The sequence below is a fragment of the Onychostruthus taczanowskii genome, unplaced genomic scaffold (assembly GCF_017590055.1).
Source record: "Onychostruthus taczanowskii isolate IOZ18803 unplaced genomic scaffold, ASM1759005v1 scaffold70, whole genome shotgun sequence".
Taxonomy (NCBI): domain Eukaryota; kingdom Metazoa; phylum Chordata; class Aves; order Passeriformes; family Passeridae; genus Onychostruthus; species Onychostruthus taczanowskii.
In genome coordinates, this window is record NW_024504787.1 from 1,664,028 (window position 1) to 1,690,010 (window position 25,983).

The 25,983-nt window shown below is 38.4% G+C and overlaps 1 protein-coding gene across 3 annotated transcripts in view; it reads left to right on the forward strand.

Annotated features, from left to right (window-relative positions):
• The window catches only part of KIAA1328 (KIAA1328 ortholog), a 174,073-nt gene that overhangs the window by 93,805 nt on the left and 54,285 nt on the right, over positions 1–25,983 (forward strand). For 2 of the 3 annotated variants that reach the window (XM_041422071.1, XM_041422072.1), the window contains 2 exons: positions 21,841–22,526; positions 25,335–25,430. In XM_041422071.1, the coding sequence (XP_041278005.1) occupies positions 21,841–22,526; positions 25,335–25,430 (782 nt within the window). The remainder of the gene's footprint in view (positions 1–21,840; positions 22,527–25,334; positions 25,431–25,983) is intronic. The other variant, XM_041422073.1, reaches the window with a different exon arrangement.

The window sequence follows — 25,983 nt, forward strand, 5'->3', positions numbered from 1 at the left end:
CTTGCTCCGACTGTAGGATTTCTCTCCTTCTAGATCTTCTTTAAACATTTTTGTCCAGCCTAAATAGCATGAAAGTTGGTTTCCATTGCTTCCCATGGGAGGCTTCTTTTGTGGTTTGCTATCACAAGGCATTTTTACAGCCCCTATTTCCCATTTCATCATTTCACACCCATTTTTAGCAGCCTGTATAACAGTTGCCTGTTATTTGGTATTAACCTGTTAGTGCCAGTATTATGTTTTGCTTTTTAAATGTTTGTTGTTTAACCAGATCACTGGTGTTATAAATTGCTCTCTGTATCTTAATATATCTTAATTTTTTCTTAATGGTTGTACTTTGAGAAAGCATTATAAACAACATGCTCTCTTTCAGACTCTGTGATATGAAATACAGTGAGCATTTTCTTCTCAAACCCTTTTAGACGTAATCTTTCAGTTTTCATGGTGCTGTCATTGATGCCAGCTGTATCTCAGCTAGTCCTCCTTAGTGCAATGCATTGAAGAGAATTGATTTGAACAGAATGATAAATAAGTCTAAAAGTTACTTTGGGGAAACTTTTTAGGGTGATCTTACAGTATCAGAAGTATTTATCAGAAGAAATAGGTTTGTGTGCCTTCAATTATAAGGGAATACTGATTGGGATTCTTCTGAAGGATGTCCTTCTTGGAAGGGTGATTTGCAGTTGATCCTCTGCTGTGGGAAACTGGCCCTCTTAATTCTGTTCTGTGCAGTTTTTGGTTATATGTGTAGCTTACTTTACATATTTAAATATATGTTCAGATAAAGTGATTTGACATGAGCTTGAACTAATACTGCTGATGCTGAGTGTTCTTGACTGTTTGAAATGGTTGAAAGGAGCGCTCAGCTCCTCAGCAGCTTTCCAAACTACTACATTGCTCAAATGTCAGAAACATATTTTATATGGCCGGCAGAAACTGCCTTCTGGTGAACCTTCTACTTTCTTTATAATTTGAGCTAAGCAATTGCTCAGTGCCATTTGATGAAATTGTAGTGAATTATGTTTTTTCAGGTCCAACCATTTAATGAAGGAAAACAGTCTTTTAAGGTGAGTTGATAGGAGTCTGAGATGCAGTACAACTTAGCTGGGATTCATCCAAGAGAAGTAAATGTAACATGCATTGAGGAAGAAGTGTAATGAGAATTGTTTCTGAAAATGAGTTGCAAGTTTCTAATGCAAGGAGGGAGGAGAGAATCCTAGCTCTCCTTTTGTGGTGCTGTAGACACTGGCAGAGAAATCCACATACAGGTTTATGGGTCATCATTGCCTGTGGTGCTCTTTTTAAGTACCTTAATAGAACTGTGTTTGTGAAAGGATGCAAATTCAAATGCTTTAGTAAACTACAGAAAGATTTAAAAAGGGGAAAAACATGGGTGTTCTAACTATCTACTGCTTTGGCACCCTGTCTGCTTGTTTAATTACTGTAACACATTTGACACAGTTGAAAACTTTTGAGTTAAAATCTTTGTGTGTATTTTATATAGAATGATGTCTTTTATATTTTGTCCTCTGGATTGATCAGTCCTTTTTCTTTAGGCTTTATTGCTGTAATACAGCTGTTGGTTATTTTTCTTTTTAATGCTTAGCCCTTGCCCAAGGTGCTTTACGGGGAGGAGGAGTAGATCAAAATAATAATTTTTCTTCTCCTAACATTAAGATAGGAGTTTTTAAATGACTCAGGCCAATTTATTGCAGAGGAGATTCATTGCGGATACACTCAAAATCTATCGGATTGATTGACGATGCTGTTCTATCGACATGTCTGTTCCAAAAGAGAATGTGGGATAATAGGTTGAAGATTTGATGAATACCGCTTTGTTTAGAGAAAATTATATTTTGGTGCATTTAGAATATTTGTGATGTAGGAAAGACTTTGAAAGTTACCTTCAAAAAGTGTCTCTAGAAAGGCTTCCCCTGTTGATGCCAAGCCTTGTGGTAATGGATGGCTCTGGCACTGCTCCAGTTCCAGGGAGATCCCACTGCTGTAAAAACACGAACATAATACATTACTACTGGATTTTGTAGACTGAAGGTTCAAAAAACCCCCCAAAAATCAAAATCTGGATTTTTTTCCCCCCAAAAATCTAGAACTTTAGTTTGAACTTGACTTTTGTACAAGTTGTATATGTTCCTTTCAGATACTGCTGAGTTAAAACTGTTGTAATGGAATTGTTTATAATTTTCTGGAACTCTTTTATAAGTGAGCAGCCTGGCTAGCTTATTCCGCTTGTGAATTGGAAGGTGATACTTCTTTTAAAATTCTTCCAATTTATGTAATTATTTTTGTGGGTTTTATTAAGTAATACATTTTAAAATTAGTGGAGTTCATGAAACCATGTGGTATAATCCCTAACAATGCATGTGAACTCCTAAGATTTACAGGGAAATAAGCTAATAGATTCCTCTTACCATTGTTTTATTGAATTGATGCTTCCATCTTTACTTTGAAGGTAAAAAGAGTATTAGATTGTATGTTGAAAGTTCTTTTTCATCTTTTCCACATTAGTTTTACTTTCTGAAGCATGACATCCCCAAGTTTAAATCTGAATTCAGAGCAGAGGCATATTCTGAGTGAAGCAAGTAAGACACACAGGAACAAAAAGGTTTATTTCCAATTCTTTATATTTTATGTATGGCAGAAATGAAAGGCTTCTCCCAAATGAGTTCTGCGTGAGATGTTTGTTTCAAGTGTTTTTTGACACAGCTTGCTGATTTAATGATTAAGCTTTCAATCCCACAACTCTGTGGCCTGGCATTCCAGCCAGCTCTGTTAAATTATCTTCAGGCTCTCCCTTCTATATTGAGGTGAGGAGGAATAAGCACTGACAGTGTTTGGCCCTTCCATGGCTATCTCTTGGGCCACTTCCACTGTACCCTTAATTTGAAGAGTCCCTAAGCTGTGACTTACTCCAGCATTCACACCTTGGTCACTGGTGAGCCTGGGGTAGGAAAAAGAAAGCTATGGAAGAAGTGAGGTTGTGTTAGCAAGCAGAGAGCAAGACTCTAGCTCTATTTCTCAGGCACCTTCAGTATACATTCAGAAATACCCATGGCTTTGTCTCTTCTCCATGTGCATGGGAGAATGGAGATTTCAGGATGAAATAAGGCTCTCCAGGAGAGAACAGCATCAAGGTATTATTTAGTCCTGGTGCCACCCTTCTGGCAAGTATCATAACCTCATTTATTTTCCTCCCAGCTCTGATATGGGGATTGGAGTTTTCTGTGCTGAAAGAAATTATGACTATTCCTTTGATTATTCTACTTGGGTAATGGCATGAGTACTGTACATGCAGGTGCCAATTTTTTTTTTCAGTTGGAGAATTGAATTCAGAGGTTGATATTGATACAGTTGAACACCTACAAATTTCAGTACAAAAACGAGACTCTGAGAGTTCTAGTTAGTTGCTTTTGATGAATTGAAATAAATTCATATTCTCTTATTAAAAGCCCAGAGAAGAAACCAAAATGCAACTCTGTATGCATGATTCTTTTTAAAAATGAGGGCTAAGAAAATCTCAATTCATACATATAAGACATAGCTTTTTAATATATTGCTCAAGCATATGCAAAAAAGGCATTAATTTTCAGTAATATAAAATTCTCGATATGTAGTGCCTGGAGCTATGGTTTTGAACCTAAATTGCATGTATTTACTAAGCCATATAGCTCTGCAATGTGGAAAATGGAAGTGCATTTCAAATGTGTGCAGGGATTGCTATTACTAAAACCAGTTGCAGTTCATAAGTGAGAAAAATAAAGCTTCAGATGGCAGATGAAGAGACACCTTTATTGACTCCATGTGCTTGACCGCATGAGGTGCATTCCTGAAAGTGGGAAGCAAGTGCCATATTTTAAGGAATTTCAGAAGTCAGGCATCAAGGGGTAATAGAGTTGACCTGTAATTTCAGAAATCACAGGCTAATGTTTGAGAACATTTCACTTCTAAACTTTATTTAAAGCTTTGCTTAGCACTCCATTTTATGACAGTGAGGATTTTTGGCTGTGAGGCACATCAGTTATACTGTTACCTACCAGACTTTTTCACTTTAACAGCAGACACCAATGGCCTCTAGGAATGAAATGCTGCTACTTACAGACTGTGTAGAGGTGTGGCTGGACTGGCCTTCAGTCCTTGGTTTCAAATGCATGGTTTTGCATCCTCTGTTCTTTTTACCTTAAACAAAGTATACTGTACTTGTTTGATTTATTTATAAGAATAGATTTTTTTTCATTCTGAAAGACTTGTTTCCTCCTTGCTATTAAAATATTTTAACTGGCATTCTTCTATCTGCCTCTTCCTAGAGTGTCCATTATCCATTGCTGCCATATGCTATCTAAAGGTTGAGTCTTGGAATTCTCAGTAGGCAGTTCTCAGCACGGGTGCTGCTCTTCTTACAAAGGTCTTAGGAAATGCAGGGTTTGAATGTGTATTTATTGTGGAATTGCTTCCACCCTCAGTTCCCTCCGCCTAGAAGTAAAGATTCAGTATGAACACAGAGTTACTCTTTCCCACATGACTGAACTTGAGCTTTCAGTACATGTGTGTAAATCTTAAAAAAGTACTCGTTTGCCTACTAGATGGGAAGCTTCAGTACAGATAAGATAAAGCTATGACTTTCACATGCTGTTAACTTGACCATGTTCTTGTATGTCTCCTTCTTTAGGTATGAATAGGACAAGTTTTGTCAGTATGGTAACTGCCCCCAGTAAGATACAGGAACATAGGGAAACATCCCTTTGCATGTTCCAAGTGATTATTAGTGTAACAAACTACCCATCATCCTTTATGAAAAATGAAGGGAGGAATTTAAATGTATTTTTTGTAAAGCAATTTTCTTTGAGTTATTCATAAATATCCATATCTGCTTTCTGAATATAGAATTTGAGCCTTATTAATACATAATACATAAATTTGTACAGGAGCAAAAGATTCTTTTACCATCTGGACTCTTAAAGTGACAGGTTTAAAGATTATTAGAATACTGTGGATGAATCTAACTTCTATTTAAAAAATACAGGATAGGTATAAAAGCAAATATGGGACAAAAAGTATAGATAAGCTCACTGTTTTTTGTTAAACTAGACTGATAAGACTGGGAAAATTAATAAACTTTGGTGTAGTCAAACTTCTTTTGAGATATGAAAAAGAAATAGAAGATTTCAAAGGTAAATACAACTTGAGAGCAGTTAACAGTTTGTTTAAAAGCTACTTAGGATAGTTAGAGGTTTGTGCATCAAGTGTAAAATCCTAAGTGATCTTTGAGTTATTCAGCAACTCCTTTGCTAAAAATCATTATTAGATTTAATGTAGACTACTTAGTTTTTTTTTCAGGTGCGATTGTCTTGTACAGATACCCAGACTGGTCTGTGTTTTTAGCAGTCTGCTCTCATGCTTGATAGTGCCTAAAAGCTGGAATGTTGTTCATAGTCCTGCTTGCACTCATTTCAGATTTGGAGGAAAGAGGGAGTTAGCTCTAAAATACAAAGTGATTAGTGGCAAAGTCAAAAAGTTTTTCCTACTGAATTACTCCTTTGTCAAATGGCACTTCTATTTACAGGCAGGCTATTTGGACAATTCAAATGAACTTGAAACAGTCCTGATGCTTCAGCACCACAAATTGGAGACTGGAAAATAAGAGGAGAGAAAGCATAGTTTTCATGCTGAGGTTCCTACTCTGCACTACTGCTGAGGGAGTGAGCTGCCACATCTGCTGTGCTGTGACAAGATCTGGACAGGATATGTCCAGAAGACTCTCTGGGAATAGAATACAGGCAGATGATCCAATTGTTTGAGCTGTAGGCTATCTGTGCTGTCACATTTAATGGCATATATTCAGCATCGTCACAAGCAATAGTGAGGCAGAACACAAGTGTGTGAAGCAGTGCTTTTTTCTTTTCCTTTTTGGAAATGAATTTCTTGTATTTTTTAATTAGACTGGTGCAGAAACACTGATTTTCTTGATAAGGGTATAGCAGCAGTGCTAAGAACATGGCAGTTTAAGGATTTTTCAGTTTAGCACTGCTTACCCAAAGATGAATAAAAGAAGAAAATCAAAGCAGGATTATTCCTAGTAGATGTTTTTGCAGCAACCTTACAAAGTGAGCAGTATTAGTGTAGCTGATTGGATTTCTCTTTACATATAAAGTTACTGCTGTTTTAGATGTGGATTGCAGTTTTGATTTAATTTTTTTTCACAGTGACTTTATATTGGCATTCAGATTGATTCTAGCTATCAATTTGAGACAGATTAATTTATGAATGATTTTTTAAAATATAAAAATTGTTTGTAATTCTTTTAACTCCTAGGAACTGGTAAACTGGAGTAGCCCTTCTGCAGCAGCCTCCCATTGGACTGCAACTGGAGCTATGGGTTTTCCGTTCCTCCAGAATTTGTGCCACTTCAGCTCTGAATTTTATAATATCTAGTATCTTCAGCAATCTGTTTGTGACTGAGATTCAGAGAAGTCCTGTGTGTTCTTTGACCTCAGTCTTCATCTATAGACCACAGAGAAGAGTGCTTAGTTACTGCCAGGAATATATAAATACCTCTAAAGGTTACAAGTTCTCTCAAAGTGCTTTGTATTTCTGCTGATTTCATGTTAAGTAGAAAACTGTGTATATGTGTAGTGGGGGCAGTGAGGGGAATTCAATCATCAGATGTCAAGTTTTGTTTTATTTTTGTAATGATTTGTGCAGTTGTTAATTGGCAGCTGACTCCTCAGAGGGAACTTCAGGGAGATCATGTATTTAGAAACAATCTGGCTTCTTGTATTTTTCTCTCTATTGTAGCTTTCTCTCTTTGTTCTTTTGTTCTCTATTATGAAGGACATTTGCATGAAAACAAGATTTTTGTTTCTTAAGAGTTCAACTGCTCCTGCTGCTTATTCCCAACCTGGCCATAATCCTCCGTTTGTGACATCTCAATTGGTGGCTGTGCAAATGATTATGATGTCAAAGACAGGATTATGACTTCAGGTGAGAAACAAACAGCAGGAACTGGTGAACTCAGGAGAAATACACATCTAGATTTTTCTCTAACCATTTTTAAGCTAAAAGCACAAGGAAAATGCAGACAATAGATTATGTATGCATATATAAAATAACTGATGTATAAGCAAATTGTATCATAGCAGTGAGTAAAATGAAAAATCTATTTTTTAAATTGCTTCAAATATTCTTATTCTCTACTTTCATCTACAGAAAATTACATAGCATCCAATAGAATAGTATCCAAAGGCAGTGTGATTAGGATATATATATTTGTCTTTACCAGGTTGTAACTCTTGTGAGAAACTTGTTTTGTTGTAGCATGAAGTCCTCAATTCAACAATAATAAAGTTCGACAAAAAACATAGCATGAGACCCAAACTGTGGACTATTAAGGAATTAACGAGGATCCGCGGTGACAATGTGGTTTTGGACCACATCAAGTTGATACAGTGGGAGGTTCTTGAATTTGTCCGAGTCCTTAAGCTTGGTTTTTTCCCTCCTGTTTAATATTGTGCTCCTGAGGAACCCCATTGCCCTCAAAAACTAATTCCCTAAAGGGTTTTTGCTCAGTATCTCCTTTTGAAAGTTCTTGTCTGGAGTTTGAAGTCCTGTAACAGTAAATGGCTGTCTTGGCTCTCTTGGGTTTTCTCTGGTTGAGATGATCCCGAGGTATATTGGAAGTCTCTTTTTCCCAACCCAGCTGTCAAAGAAAGAGTCGAGAAGTCTTCGGCTCACGTTCTCAAGGTTGTTTATTAGTTTTGATCTAAAACATTTTCTGTCTGGCCTGCCGAGGTCTGTTCAGCAGGTCAGCTCAATGCACACTCTCTGCCTCTCGGGCTGATGCTATCTTTTATAAAGATAGCACTATCTTTTATCTTTTAAAAACGACGTATACTATGTTTACAATAATGTTCCAATACCTATGACCTATGTTAGACAGCGACTTTCTACTCTAAATCTGTGAATGCCAACATCATCCTGAACATGGATGCCAGGGAGAAGAAAGAAGGACAGGGCATGCCCAAATCCCTCCATCTTAGAACCCCTGACTCCCATGTACAGAATTCCAAACCCCACTGTACAACGTTCAAAACCCCCCTGTACAGTGCTCCAAAATTTTTCCCTTCAGCCTGTGATTACTGCTACTACGCTACCTAAACTTTTGTGACTTTTAATTCTTCATACAAAGGTGGTAGCTTGTTCCATGGGTCAAACTCAAAGCCACAGGGGTCTTTGGCTACATGCCAGAGTCTCTGACCACCCTTCCAGGGCTTCAAAGGCCCCTGTCAGGGGCTCGGATGATTCAGGACTGTCAGGGGGACATCCTGGGTTCTGACATGGCTCTGCAGTCATTTGCCACTGGGCATTGGGGTAGTGGGAGGGAGGTATTTGCTGTATAAGCTTTGCAGGTATAAGAATTGCAATGCAAGGAGGGGGTGTGTGCTTGTGTTACAATACCAGTTAATGTAACTAACACCTGAGATTATCTCTTTAGTAAGTTAGTGGTGGGTTCTGAAGAGATTGCTACACAGAAATCTTCTCCAGAGAATTAGCTCATACACTTCTGCTCCTGGAGTTGTTGCAGTCAGGGTTGCCATTCTGCTAGCTAATGCTAAGGTCATCACATTGAAAATTTTTAGTTAGGAAAGATTTCCCCTTGTTCATTATTTCAAGAATGCTTACTTATAGATGCATTCTATTTTTATTTTGTGGCATTTGGCACTTTTTGGATGTAGTTTGTGAAATTTAATGGAAGAAACTCTTTTATCCTATAGGCACTTGCTGTCCTGTGTCAGGGTGACTGGGTGGAAATAGAAGGGAAGAGAGGAGTTAATAATCACAGAAATAAAGACATGGAAAATCATCAAATCCAGCTTTGGTATTTGAAGTACACCCAGCTTCAGAGAAAGCATGGGGAGTGTTTTTGTTGGTGTAGATTTTTTTTTCCTCGAACAGAATTGAAGTAGTTATCTTCAGGAACCCAGTAATTAAAATAAGAAAGTTTGTAACATTTTTATTGCAGGCAATTCTAGTGGTGAGATTAACATTAGATAATCTTATCATGAAATAACCAGGCACCCTGTGATGATCTGACACATGAGAGGCTGCACAGAGTGCACAGAGCTTCTGGTCCCCCAAGGGCTGTGATTGTTTTATGGTTTTATCTTATGATAACTGTGCTTTGGTTTTGCCCTTTTCTGAGAGTTTCATACGGTACACATCCCCTCCCACCCCCCTGTAAATTTGTAATTTAACACTACTCTAGGAAATGGCAAATCAGCATGAAACTATTAATCTTATCTCGTATCATGAGACAGACACTGATCCAAGAGATGTGATTACTTTGCTTCTGGTCATTATCCAGACTGAAAGCTGGGCTTGGGCATTTGAATCATCAACAGTTCTGCCATCAGAAAGCAAAAGATTTCAAAAACAAGGGGAAATTCTATAATCAATCCAGTTTAACATTTCACACCAAAGATAGGGTGTGGGACCAGACTCCTTTTGCTCATCACGTAGTGATCTGCTGTGGTATCAAAGCCCTCATTTCTGCCCTGTGTCCACAGCTTCTTTTCCTGGACATTTAAAGCATAATAAATTACTTGAATGTCAGGCATGAAGACTTTAAATAATCTGTAGTGATTTTAATGAGTTTAGTCACAATTGCCACAGGTTTGTCGTGCTTAATAAGTATTTCTGAGATGGAGCTTGCAGTCAGACTTTTTGCTGCCAAGTTGCTTTTTGGTCTTTTTGAGAAGGACGGAAACTGGCTCCTGTTCAGTCCTGCAGAACTGGACTAGATTGAACTGCTCTGAAAATAGCCAGCTGCATCCCCTCCCCTCCAATGAATATACTATGAACAAGAAATTCAGTTTTAATTTGTATTACAATTCAGCTAATTAAAGAAAATTCATTCTAAATACCTGACTGAGCCAATGTGATTTGGGTTCCTTCTTGACTCTTTTCCCTTCTTCCTTTTTTTTCCCCCTCCCACTCAGTTCTTCTGAATACTTGTGACTTCATGTCTTTTCCCCCATCAAGTTTGTTACACTTCAAAAAATGTACTTATTTAATATGTAACTATGAGGGATGTTCAATCTCTGTTTTTACTTCTCCAGTAGGATAGTGCTTTCTGTTCTACAACAATATTTGGAAATCAATTTTTTTTAATTTTTTTTTTATTTTTATTTTTTTTTTACTATTTACAAATCCCAAGGGACTTTACAGATATGAAAACATGTGATGAGAATTTCTTCTCTGCTCAACTGGGTGGTTCAAACTCTGCTCCTGGAGGGAGTGAATTTTACTGTTGACCTAATTCTGCTCCTGTTAAAGTTGGCACCGAGTGGTTTTAGAGATTTTCAGCCTCAAAGCGTTACTGTTCTTTGTTGAATCCAGAGTTTAAGGAGGAGAGCTGAAGTGCAGCTCTTTCAAATGGAATAAGAAAGGCTTAAGCCTGGTAATCAGAATACATTTATTAACTAACTCTATCCAAAGAAGTGGCCTGGGAACCCAGATAGAGAGTTCAACTTTGCATTAGAATTTTGTCAGAACTTCAAAAATTTATACCTTTTGGCATCATGGCTGTCTCTGCTTTCTGCATCATGGGCTGTTTCTGCTTTCAGCATTTGTGCAGTCTTACTGTACAGATTGAGTTCACAAAGTGGGGAAGGATAAACCAGAGGAAAGGTTTTATATTTTACCTTTACACATAGAAGTTACACAAACTTCTGTGGTTCACCCTGGGAAAAAAAAAATCCCATCCTTACTTGAGAATAATTAAGCTCAAATTTCATTTGTCTTATATATGCTACATTAATTGCTATAATGTGGGGAAGAGATTTTTCTTTTTTTGTATGCATGTCTATTAGGATACTGGCTGGAAATGGCACAAAAGAGGTATAGAGTGCCTGCTTATCACAACAGAACTCTTAAAGTGGCACAACACAACAAAATAATGGTTCTCTATTGAAAGGCAGGTTCACTTGTGCAACTTGAAAGGACTGTAATGTAGGGATTCACAGCTGGAAACTCCTTCCATGTCCCTGTCCTGCAGCTTGTAAGCAGGGCACAATGTTTTGCTAACTATTAATGTGACACTATGATAATATACTTGTTATTTTTCATATTTCTGTGTGCCTGTGACCAAGGCCCAACTTTGTGCAAGGTTGTCCTTTCCTCTGGCTCTTGCAATTACTGAGACTTTGAGGTCTTTATGAAAGTGATCTCACTTTCATAAACCTGTGGATGGTTTTACTTGGTCTGTCTGTCCGGACTGCAGTGCCATGGAGTGAAAGGAATTGCCTCACAAAGTCACTGCTGCCCTGGAGTAGTGAAGGGCCTTTCAATTTATTCTTGGTCATGCCTTTTTAACTTAATGTTCTTCTTCACACAAGCTGGTAGTGATGGATGTCCATTCAGACAACGTAATGGCCGATGGTAACTATAGAAGAGCCTTTATATCAATATTCTGCAGCTGAGACCCATTAGGCTGGACTGTCAAACTGCTCTACAACACATCTAGCACCATTTTATGCAAATAATAGCTGTGACAATATTGCTATACTTTATGGTGTTAAGCAGGACTGTAAAAGATCCATTTCCATAGGTCAAGAGGAAGTTGATCTTTGTCGCTTGATATATCAGAGGTCATTTCCCTCTGTCAGTGGTTGCCACCTCCAGCAGTACTAAACACACAGAATGCCCTCAGCTGTTAAGGAGCCTCAGCCATACATGGTATGTCTGCTGGGACATCCGTTGTGGCACTTGAAGTGTGGTGGAGTCAGCATGTTGGTGATGAGCTTCAAAAGGCAATAGCTGGCTTACCCTGGGAATGAGAGATTGCTATTTTCTCCATGCCAGTTCCTATTCCTTGGTTCAACTTTGCATGCAGACTTTCGTTAGTTAATTTATGTACCTGTTTGACATATTGCAAGCCTGCCAAAGAGAAAACATTTAGTCTCTCACTGAAATCACAGCCTGTGTGCCAAGAGAACCTTGAATTTTTATGTTCAGCAAGCTGAGCCTTCCAGACTCCCGTGAGATCATTTGCCTGTGTTTCTCAGAGGTCTCAGGGACTTGTATCCAATGCAGAGACTGTCATATTAGGTAACAGATCATGAGGCATGAGGTATCATGCTTAGGTGTTCTTCAGGACTGGTTGTAGTTTGTACAAAACTTCCAGCTACATATGTTCTTAGTCAAAAAAGTTCAAATCCTTTCAATTTGGAGAGTGCTTTTCTTACGTAGCTGTAAATTAAGATGTTGACTTCTTGCTAAGACAAGAGAATCTGACAAGAGCAGGGATATGAACTCTGGAAAGACTGAAGCAGGAAGTGGAAGCATAATATATATGCAATATATGTGCCCATGATAGAGTTGTGCCACCATTCAGATACAACTTAGTGTTCTAAGCACTTGGTTGGCAGCTCTTAATGCTCTATTGCTACTTTTTCATTTATCTCTCTGTTGCACTGTTGCACACTGTTGTTGTGTTGGGAGCACACATGCTTTTTCAGTATTACTCTAATATAGGTAATAATCTGTGCTCCCATTTCTTTGGATTCCAGCAGGTTAATTTGTAGTTTCTTCTTCACTCCCTTTTTTCAATAAATTATTCACCTTAGCATGATAGCAAATTTTGGCATGACAGTGAGTTTCTGGATGTCAGCTGCTCTAGACTGGCTGTTTCCTCTCTTACCTTCATACCCAGTGAAATATAGGGACATAAGGACTCCTCTTGCATTTCCTAAGGGTTAGAATGTGGTAAAAAACCACACAGGCTGGGATCTCAAAGTTCACAGCCTTGTGTGGCTGATGAGATGTCAGCAGTCACTTAGACAACTGCTATCTTATAAATGGTATTGGTACCTTTTTGAAATGTGGAGGGGTCAAGTACTATGGTTCTGACTTGACTCTTTTAGAAGACACTCTTAATTTTCTACTACCAAGACTATTTACCACATAACTGTCTTGCAACTGTGTCAGCATTTGGCCAGTTAATGTAAAGCTCTGTACCAGTCAGGTCCTGGTGCATTAATCTTGTTCCAGTTTTTGTTCCGAAGAACAGCATCATTACAAAATAAAATAATCCCTCTAAAAAGCTTCTATTTCTTGTGTGAAACTTCTTTGACGAGAAGAAGTGAGTCAGTCTGTCTTTAATGAGATTGCACTGAAATGTCTGCAACTCTTGTTGTCATTCCTTGGCATGATCGTTACTTGAGGGGCAGATTAGAGGTCAATCATCCAGAGCCACGAGGGCGCCCATGGCTAGCCTCAGGATACTCCCTACAAATGTAAGATCAAAAGGGCAGGCGTATGAAAATTGCTGTTTACTTTTTATGAATTATTTCCCAGAGATGGGATCATTAGCAGAATCTAAATGCTGTCTAGCTCTTAGTGCAAGGACACTCCTGACAGAAAGCACTCGCTTAGGCACACCTTTCCACTCTTAAAATCAAAAGATTTTCTGCTTTTGCATATGTGGGATTTCTTTATTATTTAAATAATTTCCTAGTTGTTTTGTGGGGTTTTTTTCCTTCTTTTCCCAAAACACTGTCCCTACTTCTGAACAAGCTTTTAATTCCTAGATGTCATCTATTCCTTTCTTTGCATAGCAAAAATATTTCAAAGCCTTCATCCATACCCCAGGGATGCTGCAGGAGACAGCTGAAGGAAGTAAAACTTTCTGTAATTTTCAGAGTGAACAGTGTCTGTTACTTACAATTCATCCTTGGCCAGTGGATACCAGAATTATCCCCACTGCAAATACAGGGGAAAGGTGATACTGGCTGTCGTGGTGAGGTGCATGTTGGCAAATGCTGATTCAATGTCTACTTCTGCAGTAGTCTTCACACATCAAAATCTGCACCTTTTTCTCCATCAGTATCTGGCTTCTGTTTGATCACAATAATCAGGACTATTTAGAAGGGTCACAGTATATTTGCCCTTTTGTCTTGTGACTGGAACTATGAAAGCATGACTTTGGAGCAAATGTTGATTGAATTCTAAAGAGACTGGCAATAGCTGGGAACATGTGTAGCCTGTGATATGCTAAACTTGTGATTCCAAGTGGAAAACTGTTTGCTTTTTAAAATAAGTTTGAAAAAGTTACCTTGAAAAACCAAATACATGGTGGATATTACTCTTTAATGAAAACCAATATGAACTTCCCTCTTATCATCCAACATGTTACTACCCTTAATGTGAAATAATCAAATGCTGCCCAGTGTAGCAATGAAGTTAAATCTGGCTGCCAACCAAAATAAAATCCCTTATAGCTATTTTTGTGTGTTCTTAAAATGTGTGCTGAGAGATTAGGCAGTTGTCTTTTTTTCCCCCTCTCTGCTATTTTTTCTTAAAAAGTTTAAAAAGTTTAAAAAACCATGGAGAACTCTGTTGCAGCACCCTCCTATGATAAGGTCAGGGAGCAGAAAAGCCAATGTTGTGTGCTTTATCTAAATCCTTATTCTTGCTAATCTGGCTAGACATTTTGGATATGTGTGTTTTTACTTATTTGGCATGATGTTTTCTCAATATCATTTTTTTGGCATTTATCTTGACAGCAATAGCTGGAGAACTTCTTGCTGTAGTGTTTAAATGGATAAGCTCAGCATTTCCCTTTCTATCTTTTCCTTTTGGTGTTGGATAAATCTCAGGAAACTTTTTAATCCTTGCAAAGCAGTGGGCAAAGGAAATGTGTGTGCAGATGAATTGTGTTGCTGGGTCCTCCAAGACAGGGGTCTGCAAGTGATCATCTGGAGGTGTGAATCTGGGGTTTAGTTTAGCAGCCTTCAGAAAGCTGAGGCACAGATGCTGTGTTGGTGCTAGGCAGCGTTTAGGCTTGTACTGAGCACACCCAATCTCAGAAATTTTCTGCCATATGACTTGGACTTCTCAGGATGGCTCAACAGTGAATAGGGGGTGATGCTCACAGGCTCATGAGATTTGGAGCCAGGACATGGCATGCTTGCCATGCATTTCCTGCAGACTTTACATTGAGGCACAGTAAAATGTCTAATGGTGCTGTTTATCTCATCATCTTTGCTGTTGATATCTTCTTGTTCCTCTTGTAGTCATTGTGGGAAATGATGATTTTAAGAAATGTTTTATTGCGTCTGTGCTTCGGAGGCTGTTACATTCACTTTTTTTTTTATGATGTGGTGCAACCATAAACCTCTCTAAAGTGTGATATCTTGAAGCAAGTACCCAAATCCTGATGGGTAGAAATGTTTTATTGCGTCTGTGCTTCAGAGGCTGTTACATTCACTTTTTTTTTAAGATGTGGTGCAACCATAAACATCTCTAAAGTGTGATATCTTGAAGCAAGTACCCAAATCCTGATGGGTTTCTACATCACTAGTGTCTCCAGTGCAGTTGGGACAGAAGGATGGTGGAAGTCTTTTTGCCACCCAAATGGTGAGGAATATGAGATGCACCTCAACTGTGCACTGTCAACTGATAGCTGTTAAATTAACATTTCCATTCCCCTCTGTGTAGCCTTATCTTTATAGGCAGGTGTATCTGTGTTGGGAGAGGGGCTATTTTTGGCTCTACTGTAGGAGAGCCTGAAGGTAATGAGTTGTGCATAGTAAATCTTGCTTACTCCATAATTTCCACTACATTTCAAATTAAGGGCCTAAATTAGGGTTAGTGTCAGACTTGCTCTTTTGCTATGTCCTAATTTTGTTTTGAAAGCACATAGCTAAGGACTTTAATATGTTTTAGATTCAGGGCTTGTAAGTTATACAAAAATCCCTAAGGGAGGCAAAATAACTTATTAAAACCTTGCAAATATTTTTGACTGCTGCATTCTATTATTTTCTATTCCAGTGGTAGCATACAGCCTCTGCTGCTGATGGGTGGAAGAATGCAAACCTCCAGGGCCCATTAGACTTAACTTGTTTACTGCATTGATATCTATATGTTAAATGACAAGAGAGTTCAGGTTATTGAATAATTTAAAATTCAGCTCTAATTGGTGTCATATGACCTGGAAAAGGCCATGGATGACGCCAGGAGCATGCTGTGAAATTCTTATAAATAATTCATAAATTAGATCATTCATTTGCCTGGATGTCTTGTTAAATGCAGAAGTTTGTAAGTAATAACTGATGATATAACACCTGTAAGTATTTAGTTCATATGCTGGAAGGTAATCTACCTTGATGATCTTCTAGCACAACCTGCCAGAGTACAAGAGTTAATTGCACTAGGGAGAATGCACTACATTTATTTGGGATGGGCTTTGGCAAGGCATACGGTGCAGATGTTGCATTACACATTCTCTGTCAGCTAGATGACTATTCTGTATATGCCCATGTTAAAAATGCAGCTCATCACTCTTTTGCCCTTATTTCACATGAACTCCAAATGCACTGGGAAATGGTAGTGACCTGCTCTGCTCACAAATAGTATAGTTTTTGAAATATTTATCTAGGTCTTGAACTACTGATTCTTCAGTAAAATAAAGGGCAGAAGTAAAAAATTGAAGTCAGAAGATTGGGATTTTTTATTATTATTATTTTTATAATGTTGGCAGCACATTGAATCTTAATAGTTGGACCTGGTACTGTCAAGATTAGTGTAGTGGCATGTTTCTATAGTGCAAAGAGGAATGATACATTTTTGTTTTGAAAAGCAAACATGTTTGCTTAAATTCAGTGGCCAGATATTGCACTGCCATGTGTGGGTACTGTGTGGGCTCAATAGACATTTTGCTCACAGTGACTTCCAAGACTCGGCACGCAGACACTTCTCTTTAGTTTTCTTGGAGCACTGTATTATTAACTGCCTTATCAGGCAGCAAAAAACCAGTCTGCTGATCTAAAATGGGCGCCTTTGTTAGCAATTATCAACAGTGTTTGGGTAGCTGGAGAAGAAGGGTGGCATGTTTATGAATGCAAAATATACACTTAAAGCTGAGCGCCAGCAAATGCTCACATGCTACTTTGAATGCAGGTTTTTTGTGCACCTGGCATGCCAGCTCAAACCCTCTTAACAAAGAGGAGAAAAAATACTGAAGGCAGCACAAACATAGGAGGTGTTCCTCTGCTGTCAGCTAGCAGCTATAGATTCACTTTTTTGTGATGTGGTGCTGCGGGTTTTTTTAGGTACGCCTGTTCAGTATGTTGAGTTCAGTAGATTTCTACAGGAAAAATACAGGTTGCTGGCTGTCATTCATGGTATTTTTCATTTGAGACCAGTTGTTTTATTCAGTGGAATATGGCAATCATAGCTATACATAATTTCTACAGAAAATAGTGCTTTGTTTCTTGCCTGAAAAATGGTTGGCTTACCTTAGGAGTTATCTCCTGTATTTATCTTAGGTAGTGACAGAGACAGTTGCTGTACTATTACAGGGCACTTTGTAATAACTGATATTGGGTTATTTATGGTACAGATTTTAACAAAGGATTATATGTGTTAAAGCAAAAAAAAATATAGACTTCACTAGATCCTACTAATATACTTCAAAATCTTCATGGTTTTTCATTCTCCCTGATAAATTCTTACAGAATCTTGGAAAGAATAGCTCCTTAATCACTAGTAATGTACTTCAAATAGTCCTATAATTTGATGTAATTGTTCTTAGAAACAGCATTTCTGTTGCCCCAATATCCTATCTGAGCTTATTTATAGTACATCCTTCTCATTTTGCTTACAAAAGCAAGTGCTTATACTGTTGATAGACCTGAAACCCAAAGCCAAGCTTTATTCAGATGAGACCCATATATCAACCATTCAGAGTGGTGACTGAGTTCCAGGTTTAGGTTGTATACCTTAGTGAGGGTGTCATCCGGGTCACTGATGGAGTCACAGAATTGTTTAGGTTGGAAACCACTTCTGAGTCCAACCATTAACCCAGCACTGGACATCAAGCCCACCACTAAAACTCATTGTTAAACACCACATCTGCATGTCTCCTAAATACCTCCAGGGCTGGTGACTCCCCCTCTGCCCTGGACAGCCTGTGCCAGGACTTAACAACGCTTCCAGTGAACAAATTTTTCCATATAAATTTTGCTGATCATGTCCAAAGAGCAACTACACTGGTGAAGAATCTTAAGTATGTGCCCATGGTGCTCTTGAAGGTGTTTCTGTGTGTTTCTGCATCATCTTTAAATATCTTTAAATCTCTGTATTTCTCCTCTGGTTGCTTCTTCTCTTCATTCTTCTTAATTTCCTTCAACATCCCCACTTAGATCAGGAAAATTGACTAGTTCTGAAACAACATGTTCTTTCCACTCTTTTTACCCCACCAAAAGAAAACTGAAAATCCAGATTAGAGAAATGTCCTCATGATACAACTGAGAATTATTTTACTTCATTGTCTCTTTTGCCTGTATTCAAACATATTTCAGCTAAAAAATACCGCCCTGGGTGCTATGAACTGAACTCCTAATGCTGTTAACATCTCTGGCAATTCTGCTCTGCAGCTCAACAACATTGTATTTTACTGGGACGCCAGCTTTTGTCCCTCAGAATGCAGGACTTCTCAAGGTAATGATTTTGGGCTGTTTCTTAAACATGTTTGTACATGCAATAAGAGCTGTCAGGACCTTGCCTGTGCTGGTGTTGTACAGATATGCTTCATTACTAGTTCATCTCTTGCAGTACAAAGCCCTTTGTGCTGGAGTCAGTCTGTAACTGTGCTTCCTCTGCCAGCGCTGTGAATTAGAACTACAAAGCACACAAGTTGCATTTAAGAACAATTTGCAGAGATCATAATGCTGCGTGCATAAAACTGGTGCACTGTTTGTCTGTTCGTAGGAAGTTTTAAGGACTGGATGTTTGTTTAAGCTCTGCGCTGAATCCCTGAGCAAAAATTACTGGGGTTACAGTAAAGACTTTGTAGACATCCACACATGTCTTTGTCTTTAAACCCTTCTAAAGATTATTTAAACGATTTTTAATATCTCCTTGTTTCACAAGAGTTTCACATCTGATCAAGTCTTATTAACTCCTTACCTTACAAGGAGCAGTCTGAATTTGTTTAAACCTCAGTTAAAGGAACTTTATCTTTAAATATGACACAGAGAGCCTGGAAGAGCTCCACGGAGGAGCAAGCACAGCTGTTCCACCATGGCCCATCATGGTTTCCAGGTGTCCCGTAGGCAATATCTTTCTTAGACTCATCTTGTAAAATTACCTGATTCCTTATGCTTGTGTGTCTTTAGACTCACAGAAGTAAGCGGATCTTCAGAATATTTCTTTCATCTGCATTTCCCCTTTACCTGCCCTGCATTTTGCAGATCTGTCATGTCATGCACCAGTCTCTTTTCATCCCTCAAAAGTGTAAATGTCAGTCCATTTTCCCTGCAATGTCTACTATCCAGCTGTATTTTCAATTATGACTTTAGCAAAAAACCCACAAATTACTAAAAAAAGTTGTTGACTAGCTTCTGACTCCCAATAGTTAATTTTTCTTTGGAATTAGACCCTACAAAGTACTCAATAGCCATCAAAGGCATGTTGTAACTCAGTCTTCTGTCTAACATGACCTCCTCCTTCTAAAGGAATAAGAAAATCCCACTCACATTCAGTGACATTAATGAGAATTTTTCCCCCCTGCAAACATATTGTATCTGTGAAATAACATTAAAGTTTCTCTGCCTTGTTATGAAGTCTTTAAATGTCAATGCCATTTCTGAGACCATCAGGGCAGACTTAATGGCAGCCAAGGTCAACAAACGCTAACTGGTACCTCTCTTTTAGGGCCTTCAGGGACTCATAATAGAGTCTCAGCCATGAAGTTAATTTGCAATGTGGACCTTTATTCTTAAACCTGATGATTATTTTGTAAAATCTTCATTCATGTGCTTGGATTTCTTAACATTCTCTTGTCTCTTCAGTCAGCAAACTGCTAAAATAAAGGTGGTGTTCTCAGACGTTTTGAGTTTCCTTTTTTTATGTGTGCTCTTTTTAACTACTGTTTATGGGCTGCAGAAAGACAGGTGTTTGCTTTCTGTGACCACCCTCCACTGCCAGCCCTGATAGGGTGCTCTAAGAATATCTTCAGGTCTGAGACCTTCTGCTGTCCATGGGGACTGGAGAACCCTCCACCTTGAAAGCCTCTTCCTGTAGGTGCCCTAAATCCTCTATAAGCAGAAACAGGTGATGTGGGAAATTAGAGACTGCATCGTCGTTTTCTGTATAGTCCAATTCAGATTAAAAGGGCTTTGTAGCCTTTATTTGTCTGGAAAATATTGCCAACAAGGATGGCTGCAAATAATAAATAACAAAACTCTGTCTTTTTGGCAGCATGTTGCATTTCTGTTCAGTTGCCCTGCCAGCCCCTCTGACTTTAAAGTATTTTAGTGTCCTGCACTTTTCACCCAGTCCAAACACCAGACTTTCCTCAGACATTTAGCACTGACATTAATGCAAATGCCTCCAACTCACTGAGCCCTTTGGGGCAAAACTTGACATCCTTGGCTTTCAATCACAAGGGAGAGAGGATATATTTGTATGCACAAAACTGGAAATAATAAAATATCAGTATTCAGGTGCTAATCCACATTAATTTACATTCTGTGAAGTCTACAAGAAACTTGTAATTGGTTGTCTTGAAGGGCAGCAGAGTATATTTGGTATTTTGTTTATTTATTAGAAAAAGAATCTAAATTATACATATAAGTGCTGCATAGATTTGTATTATATCTCTCTTCTAATCATTGCTGGATGCTTGCTTGCGTTCCTAAATTCGAGTGGTTTGGGTCTGGCTGACTGTCTTACACTCCCTGTGCACAAAACCTTTCTATTGTAAGCATTCCCAGAGGGCAAAAAATACCTTTTTTTTTCATCAGTGGATTCCAGATTTCTCTGCTAGACCACTTACACTGCAGCAGTTTTGCTGTCTTTAACAAATCTGGCTTCTGTAATTAAAAAAGTCCCGTATCTTTGTAGAAGGTCCCAAAGGGTGGAGGAGCTTAAATTCAGTTTGTTATTGAAATTAATGCTCAATTGTAGCAAAAGAAATGTGTGTGCCTGATACACTGCTGTTGTGATGTCCATAAAAGCTCAAATGCTTAACTGCCTAGATGAGCCTTAGTGCAAAGATTCGCCAGGATGTAACTAGGATTGTGATGTCTATTACATAATATGCATGACTATAACAAAACCACTAGAATTTGCTTGTACTGGGTTGACAAATGTGAATTACAGTTGCTTGTTTTCTTCAGAGTTTTATCAGACTATAATCACTTGCCCAGCTTAATTGAAAAATCACTTACGTTTATAGCTGTATTTAAACATGTTTTGTATTTAAATGACAGCTTTTGATGTACAACCATTTTTTACAGAAAGTAGTTGGTTTTTATCTGTGTTTCTGTAAAGATATTTCAAAAACTCTCATCAAATTTCCAGCGGTAAGTAATATACCATTCAGTGCAAGGTGAAATGTTTTACATCAAATCTCCTGCTGTGTAATAGCCAATCAAAGAGTATTTATAGTGGCTGAATGGATTTTTTGGCTCGGTATTCAAAATTAAACATTTTCAAACCTTAACATTTAATGTTTTTTGCCACTCTTCAAGTTGATTTTATGTAACCCTAGATGCTCACAACTACTTGATACTCTGAAGTGACTCATTTTATGCTGGGGATCCTGCAGACAGTAGTTTTACATTTATTACACTTGTGTAGATGGAATGAAATGTAGATTTGATAGCACATTTGTGTCTGTGTTCTGCTAAACATTTTGTCGGGTTTGGCTGTGTGTCCATCAGCATGGACCAGCATCTCTGTTTCAAAGAGAGCACATTTACCAAGGGAAATTGATGAACAAAGATGAATTTTAGTGATTTACAGGCTTTGTTTCTCCTGTTGCAGGTATCCAGTAAGAAGAGCTTGTGCCAGCAGCACTCTTTGGGACTGGACAGCCCCTGCCTGGGTGTTGGGGGAGCTTGGACACTCCATAAGAACAGTCGAGCACCAAAGGCTGTAAGCCCAGCCCGTGTTGTGTTGTCTCAGCCTTGCAGGAATAACCACGATTACAGGACTGAAATGCATTACAACCCTCAGGAGTGTCTGAAGGAGTATCCAATGGAAAATGACTTGCACAGAAAGTGCAACAACGTGATTTCCCCAGCCAAGCAGAGGAGCCCTCACCATGTAAAGCAAGCTCAGGAGATGGACCAGAGGGCAAGTGAATTTCAGAGCACATGCCCTCAGCAAGTGAGTCATGGCTGTGCCTGGAGGCATGTGGGGAGCTCAGGGAGTGTGGAAGAGAGCTGCTGTGTCAGCCAGGTACTTAGAAAACACTCGGGCACAGTTCACAAGACCTATGATCATTCCAGGCACTGTAGCGGTTCTAGGCTGAATCGCAGCACAGACTCAGGCCCTGCGGAAACAGAGCTGGCTAAAAGATTGTATGAAGAAAGAAGGCAGAAGCTGCTTCTTCAAAAAATGGAGCTGGAAATTGAAAAGGAACGACTCCAACATTTATTGACTAAGCAAGAAGCAAAACTGCTCCTAAAACAACAGCAACTACACCAGTCCCGTATGGATTATAACAGGTGATTTTGAGACTTACAATTTAAAAAAAAAAATCTAAAATTTTTAGTAAGCACATGGGTCACAGTTGATTTAAGTGGGAAAACAGAACAAGGCAACAATAAATAGAATAAAACAAGACAGGCAAGGCTTATGGCACAATTTCTAAGAGTGATTCAGTGGAGAGGAGACTTTAGTTTGTTAGCGTGTACTTTTGGGAAGCAGCATGACAGCTGTGGAAAGCAGCAGAGGAAAACAGTATGTGGTAGAAAGAAAGGCAGAAGAAAAACACTGCTAAAAGACTAGGTTGGAAAAGAGAAGCAGTAGTAGAAAATGAGAGGTTGATCTTACTGCAGGCACTTGAAAGGAATACAGACATTTGGCAAGAGAGCAGTGTGAGCGTGGATGTCATAAATGTGGCATTTTCTCTTCTTTCCTTGGAAAGGTCAGTTTTGAAGTGTTGCACCCTCCTAGGTTAGGACTGGAAGGAGTGTGTTTTACAGAAAAGACGAAGATAATTACATATGTACATACACACACATATATATGTGTGTGTGTGTATATATATTTATATATATATGGTTTTCCCCCATATATTTATGGAAGAGGAAGGGAGCACAGTGTAGTGAAGACAATTTCTTTCCAGTGATGTTTCCAGTGTGAACAGGGAGAATGCCAAGGATGAGGCACATTATGTGCTTAAAACTTGAAGGGAGATGGAGCAGCCATAGAAATGTGAGATGAAGGCCTGTGAGTTTGTTGCAGAAGGTAACACTTTCCTGACAATCTAAACAGTCCTTGAGAAAGAGGGAACAACTGTTTTTTTTGGTATGATGTTATTAAAGTGAGCGGAACAGTGAATTGCAGCTCAACTGGGTACTAGCATTTCAGCATTAGAAAGGAAAAACAACAGAGAAAAATCTGCCGTCTTTTGGAAGAGGTGGTAGGAGTGTTTCAGAGGGATGAATATTTCTATACTGTTTTAATATGGCAGCTGCTAATAGCGCCCTGTGAGAGTCTGCATTAGATGACCCACTTCCTACATCCGTGTACTATAACCACCACGGAGGAATACATCACTTTCCCGTCTTCATTTCAGCCCCCTGGTTACTTTTCAGACTGTAAAAGAGAGTACTGTAATCTAGATTGTCTTTTGGTGGTCTTCTTGGATTGTTGTTTACATTGAAAATAATGTGTTTATGTGGCTTTAAAAATACCTGTCTTAGAGGAAATCACAAATGTGTGTGTTGAAAATGACTGAAGTTGCTAACAAAGGATTATGACTTCAGGTGAGAATTAAGTAGGAACAGATGGATTCTTAATCATCAAATACCTTAATTCTATGCATGCATCCCTCTAATGAAAAACAAGTAGATATGAAGGACATACAAAGTGAGTTTTTTGGTGCATTTTTTTTTCTAATGGAAATTTTTCAGGTTTGGAGGCATGAGTTCAGAAAAAAATGTACCTTAAATATCTGTAATGATGTGGTTGTTAGTTCCATTATATCTATTGTAGCTACTTTTTTTTTTTTTTCTGAAAAAAAGCTCTTTATGGTTTACAGAACTTTAGTTACCTAGAAAGAATTCTGTGAAAAAAAATAATATATGACCATTCTGAGGACTTTGTACTTTTGTAATCTCTTTTCACAGGTGCATGTGAAGTCAGATTTGCCATATTCTCTCTAAGAAAACAACTAGAATATAATGTTTTTTCTCTTAAAAATATTTCAGTATCTTTAGAATTAAATGTTTCATATTTAGAGGTAAATCTCTTAGGCATTACAGTTCTGTTTCAGTTCCAAATATATAATTCATTTTGCACTTGATAACAGAGTAATTTTATATACTGCTAACAATAAAAATTTGTTTAGCTAAGCTCAAATACCCTTTGCTTCATCGTCAGGAGGTTCTAACTGAGTTAGAACATCATAACAGCATAAAAAACAATACAAGAAAAATGATTTTCCAGATAGAGTTTATTTTTGTCTGTCCTTCTGCCTGGGTGGAGTGCTGCTTAAGGTCCATTGTCATTGAATGACAAATAAGAGGTTTGACCACTTGCAGTTATTGGCAACAAACTTTTCTAATCTTTCAGCTAAAGTGTGAGTTGATAGTTTTTTCTGCTGCACTGCATCATAACGAATTTTAATTTTCCACATTTCTCTACTTAGCCTCACGTGACAGTAGTACTTTCAGTTCGCAGCTACCCTCTATGTGAAATAGTTGCTCAGCTATCAGAAATGGTGTGTGTATGTGCAGTTCAGTGGCTCCTCCTGGTTCAAGTCGCACTGGAGCAGCCCAGTAAAAGCAAAGCTTGGAAAAAGGAATTTTAGTCAAATAAAAAAGAAATACCTCTATCATTACTTTTCTGTCTTTGTTGGAGAGAAAGGAGAAGGTGGAGTGATCTGTTAAGAACAGAGCATCATTTGTGGGCCCATAGTTTGAGGACACACAACCATCTTATACAAATTCTGTTCTATGCAGTTTATGGAAGATGCCTTTGAGCTCTGGTGCTGTAATCTGTAAATTAAGCTTTTCTGTAACGAAAAGTGCAGATTTTTCCCTATTGTTTTCCCTTTCTGATGCTGAAATGCAAGTACTCAACTGAGTTGCACTGGCTAAGGTTTTCCTGGTGGTAACCCTTAGAAGCAAAGGCACTGGGCCTGAACCAGACTTCCAATAGAAAAGTATATTTGAAAGTGTGAAGATAATTGTTAAAGCATTTAATGTGCAAAAGTGTCCCGTTTGTAAACACATAGGTCAACTTTTAGTGGCAAGTTCCTGGTGTGATTTGACCAGCTGCAGAAGCAACTAACTTGTCTTTTCCAGGGTTAGAGGCCATGTACCTGGCTCAGAAGATGTGCCCATTGCTGAAACACCCAGAGATCTTGCTCTGATGATGAATGGCAGCAGCATGAGGCTAAGGTAATTTCTCTCTTCACTTCTAAGTGTTTCACAGGGTCAGTATATCTTCTTGACAGTGTGCTGTTGCCTGCCAAGTGTATTTGTTCATGTGTTTGTTTCAGATTAAGAGCTTTTTTTTCTGCAGGAAGGGTAAAATTCATTGGCTGCTGTGTTTTATGTTCAACTCAATAGTTATGCTGACCTGTTACTACTCAAAGTTTAGGTGACTTCCTGAAGAGGCTTCAGGTTTTTTGTGCCACCTCTTAGCCCAGTGCAAAACGAAGTTTTCACAAAACCTTACTTTTAGTTCTTTGTTCTAGGTGCTGCTTGTTACTTCCTGATCTTAAATTAAGATCAGAACATCTCTTTAGTCTTTATTTGGACCTGATGTAAATAATACATTATCCTTTAACTCTCAGATATATCTTCCATGGTTGGTGACAGTTACTTATTTTTTAAATACCTCTCATTTCACCTCTACTTCAGTGTGATCAGGGCAAACCACCACTGAAATAACTGGAAGCAGAGTTAAGCCAATGTTTAGCTCTTTATCTCCATCCTGCTTGCTATTTAA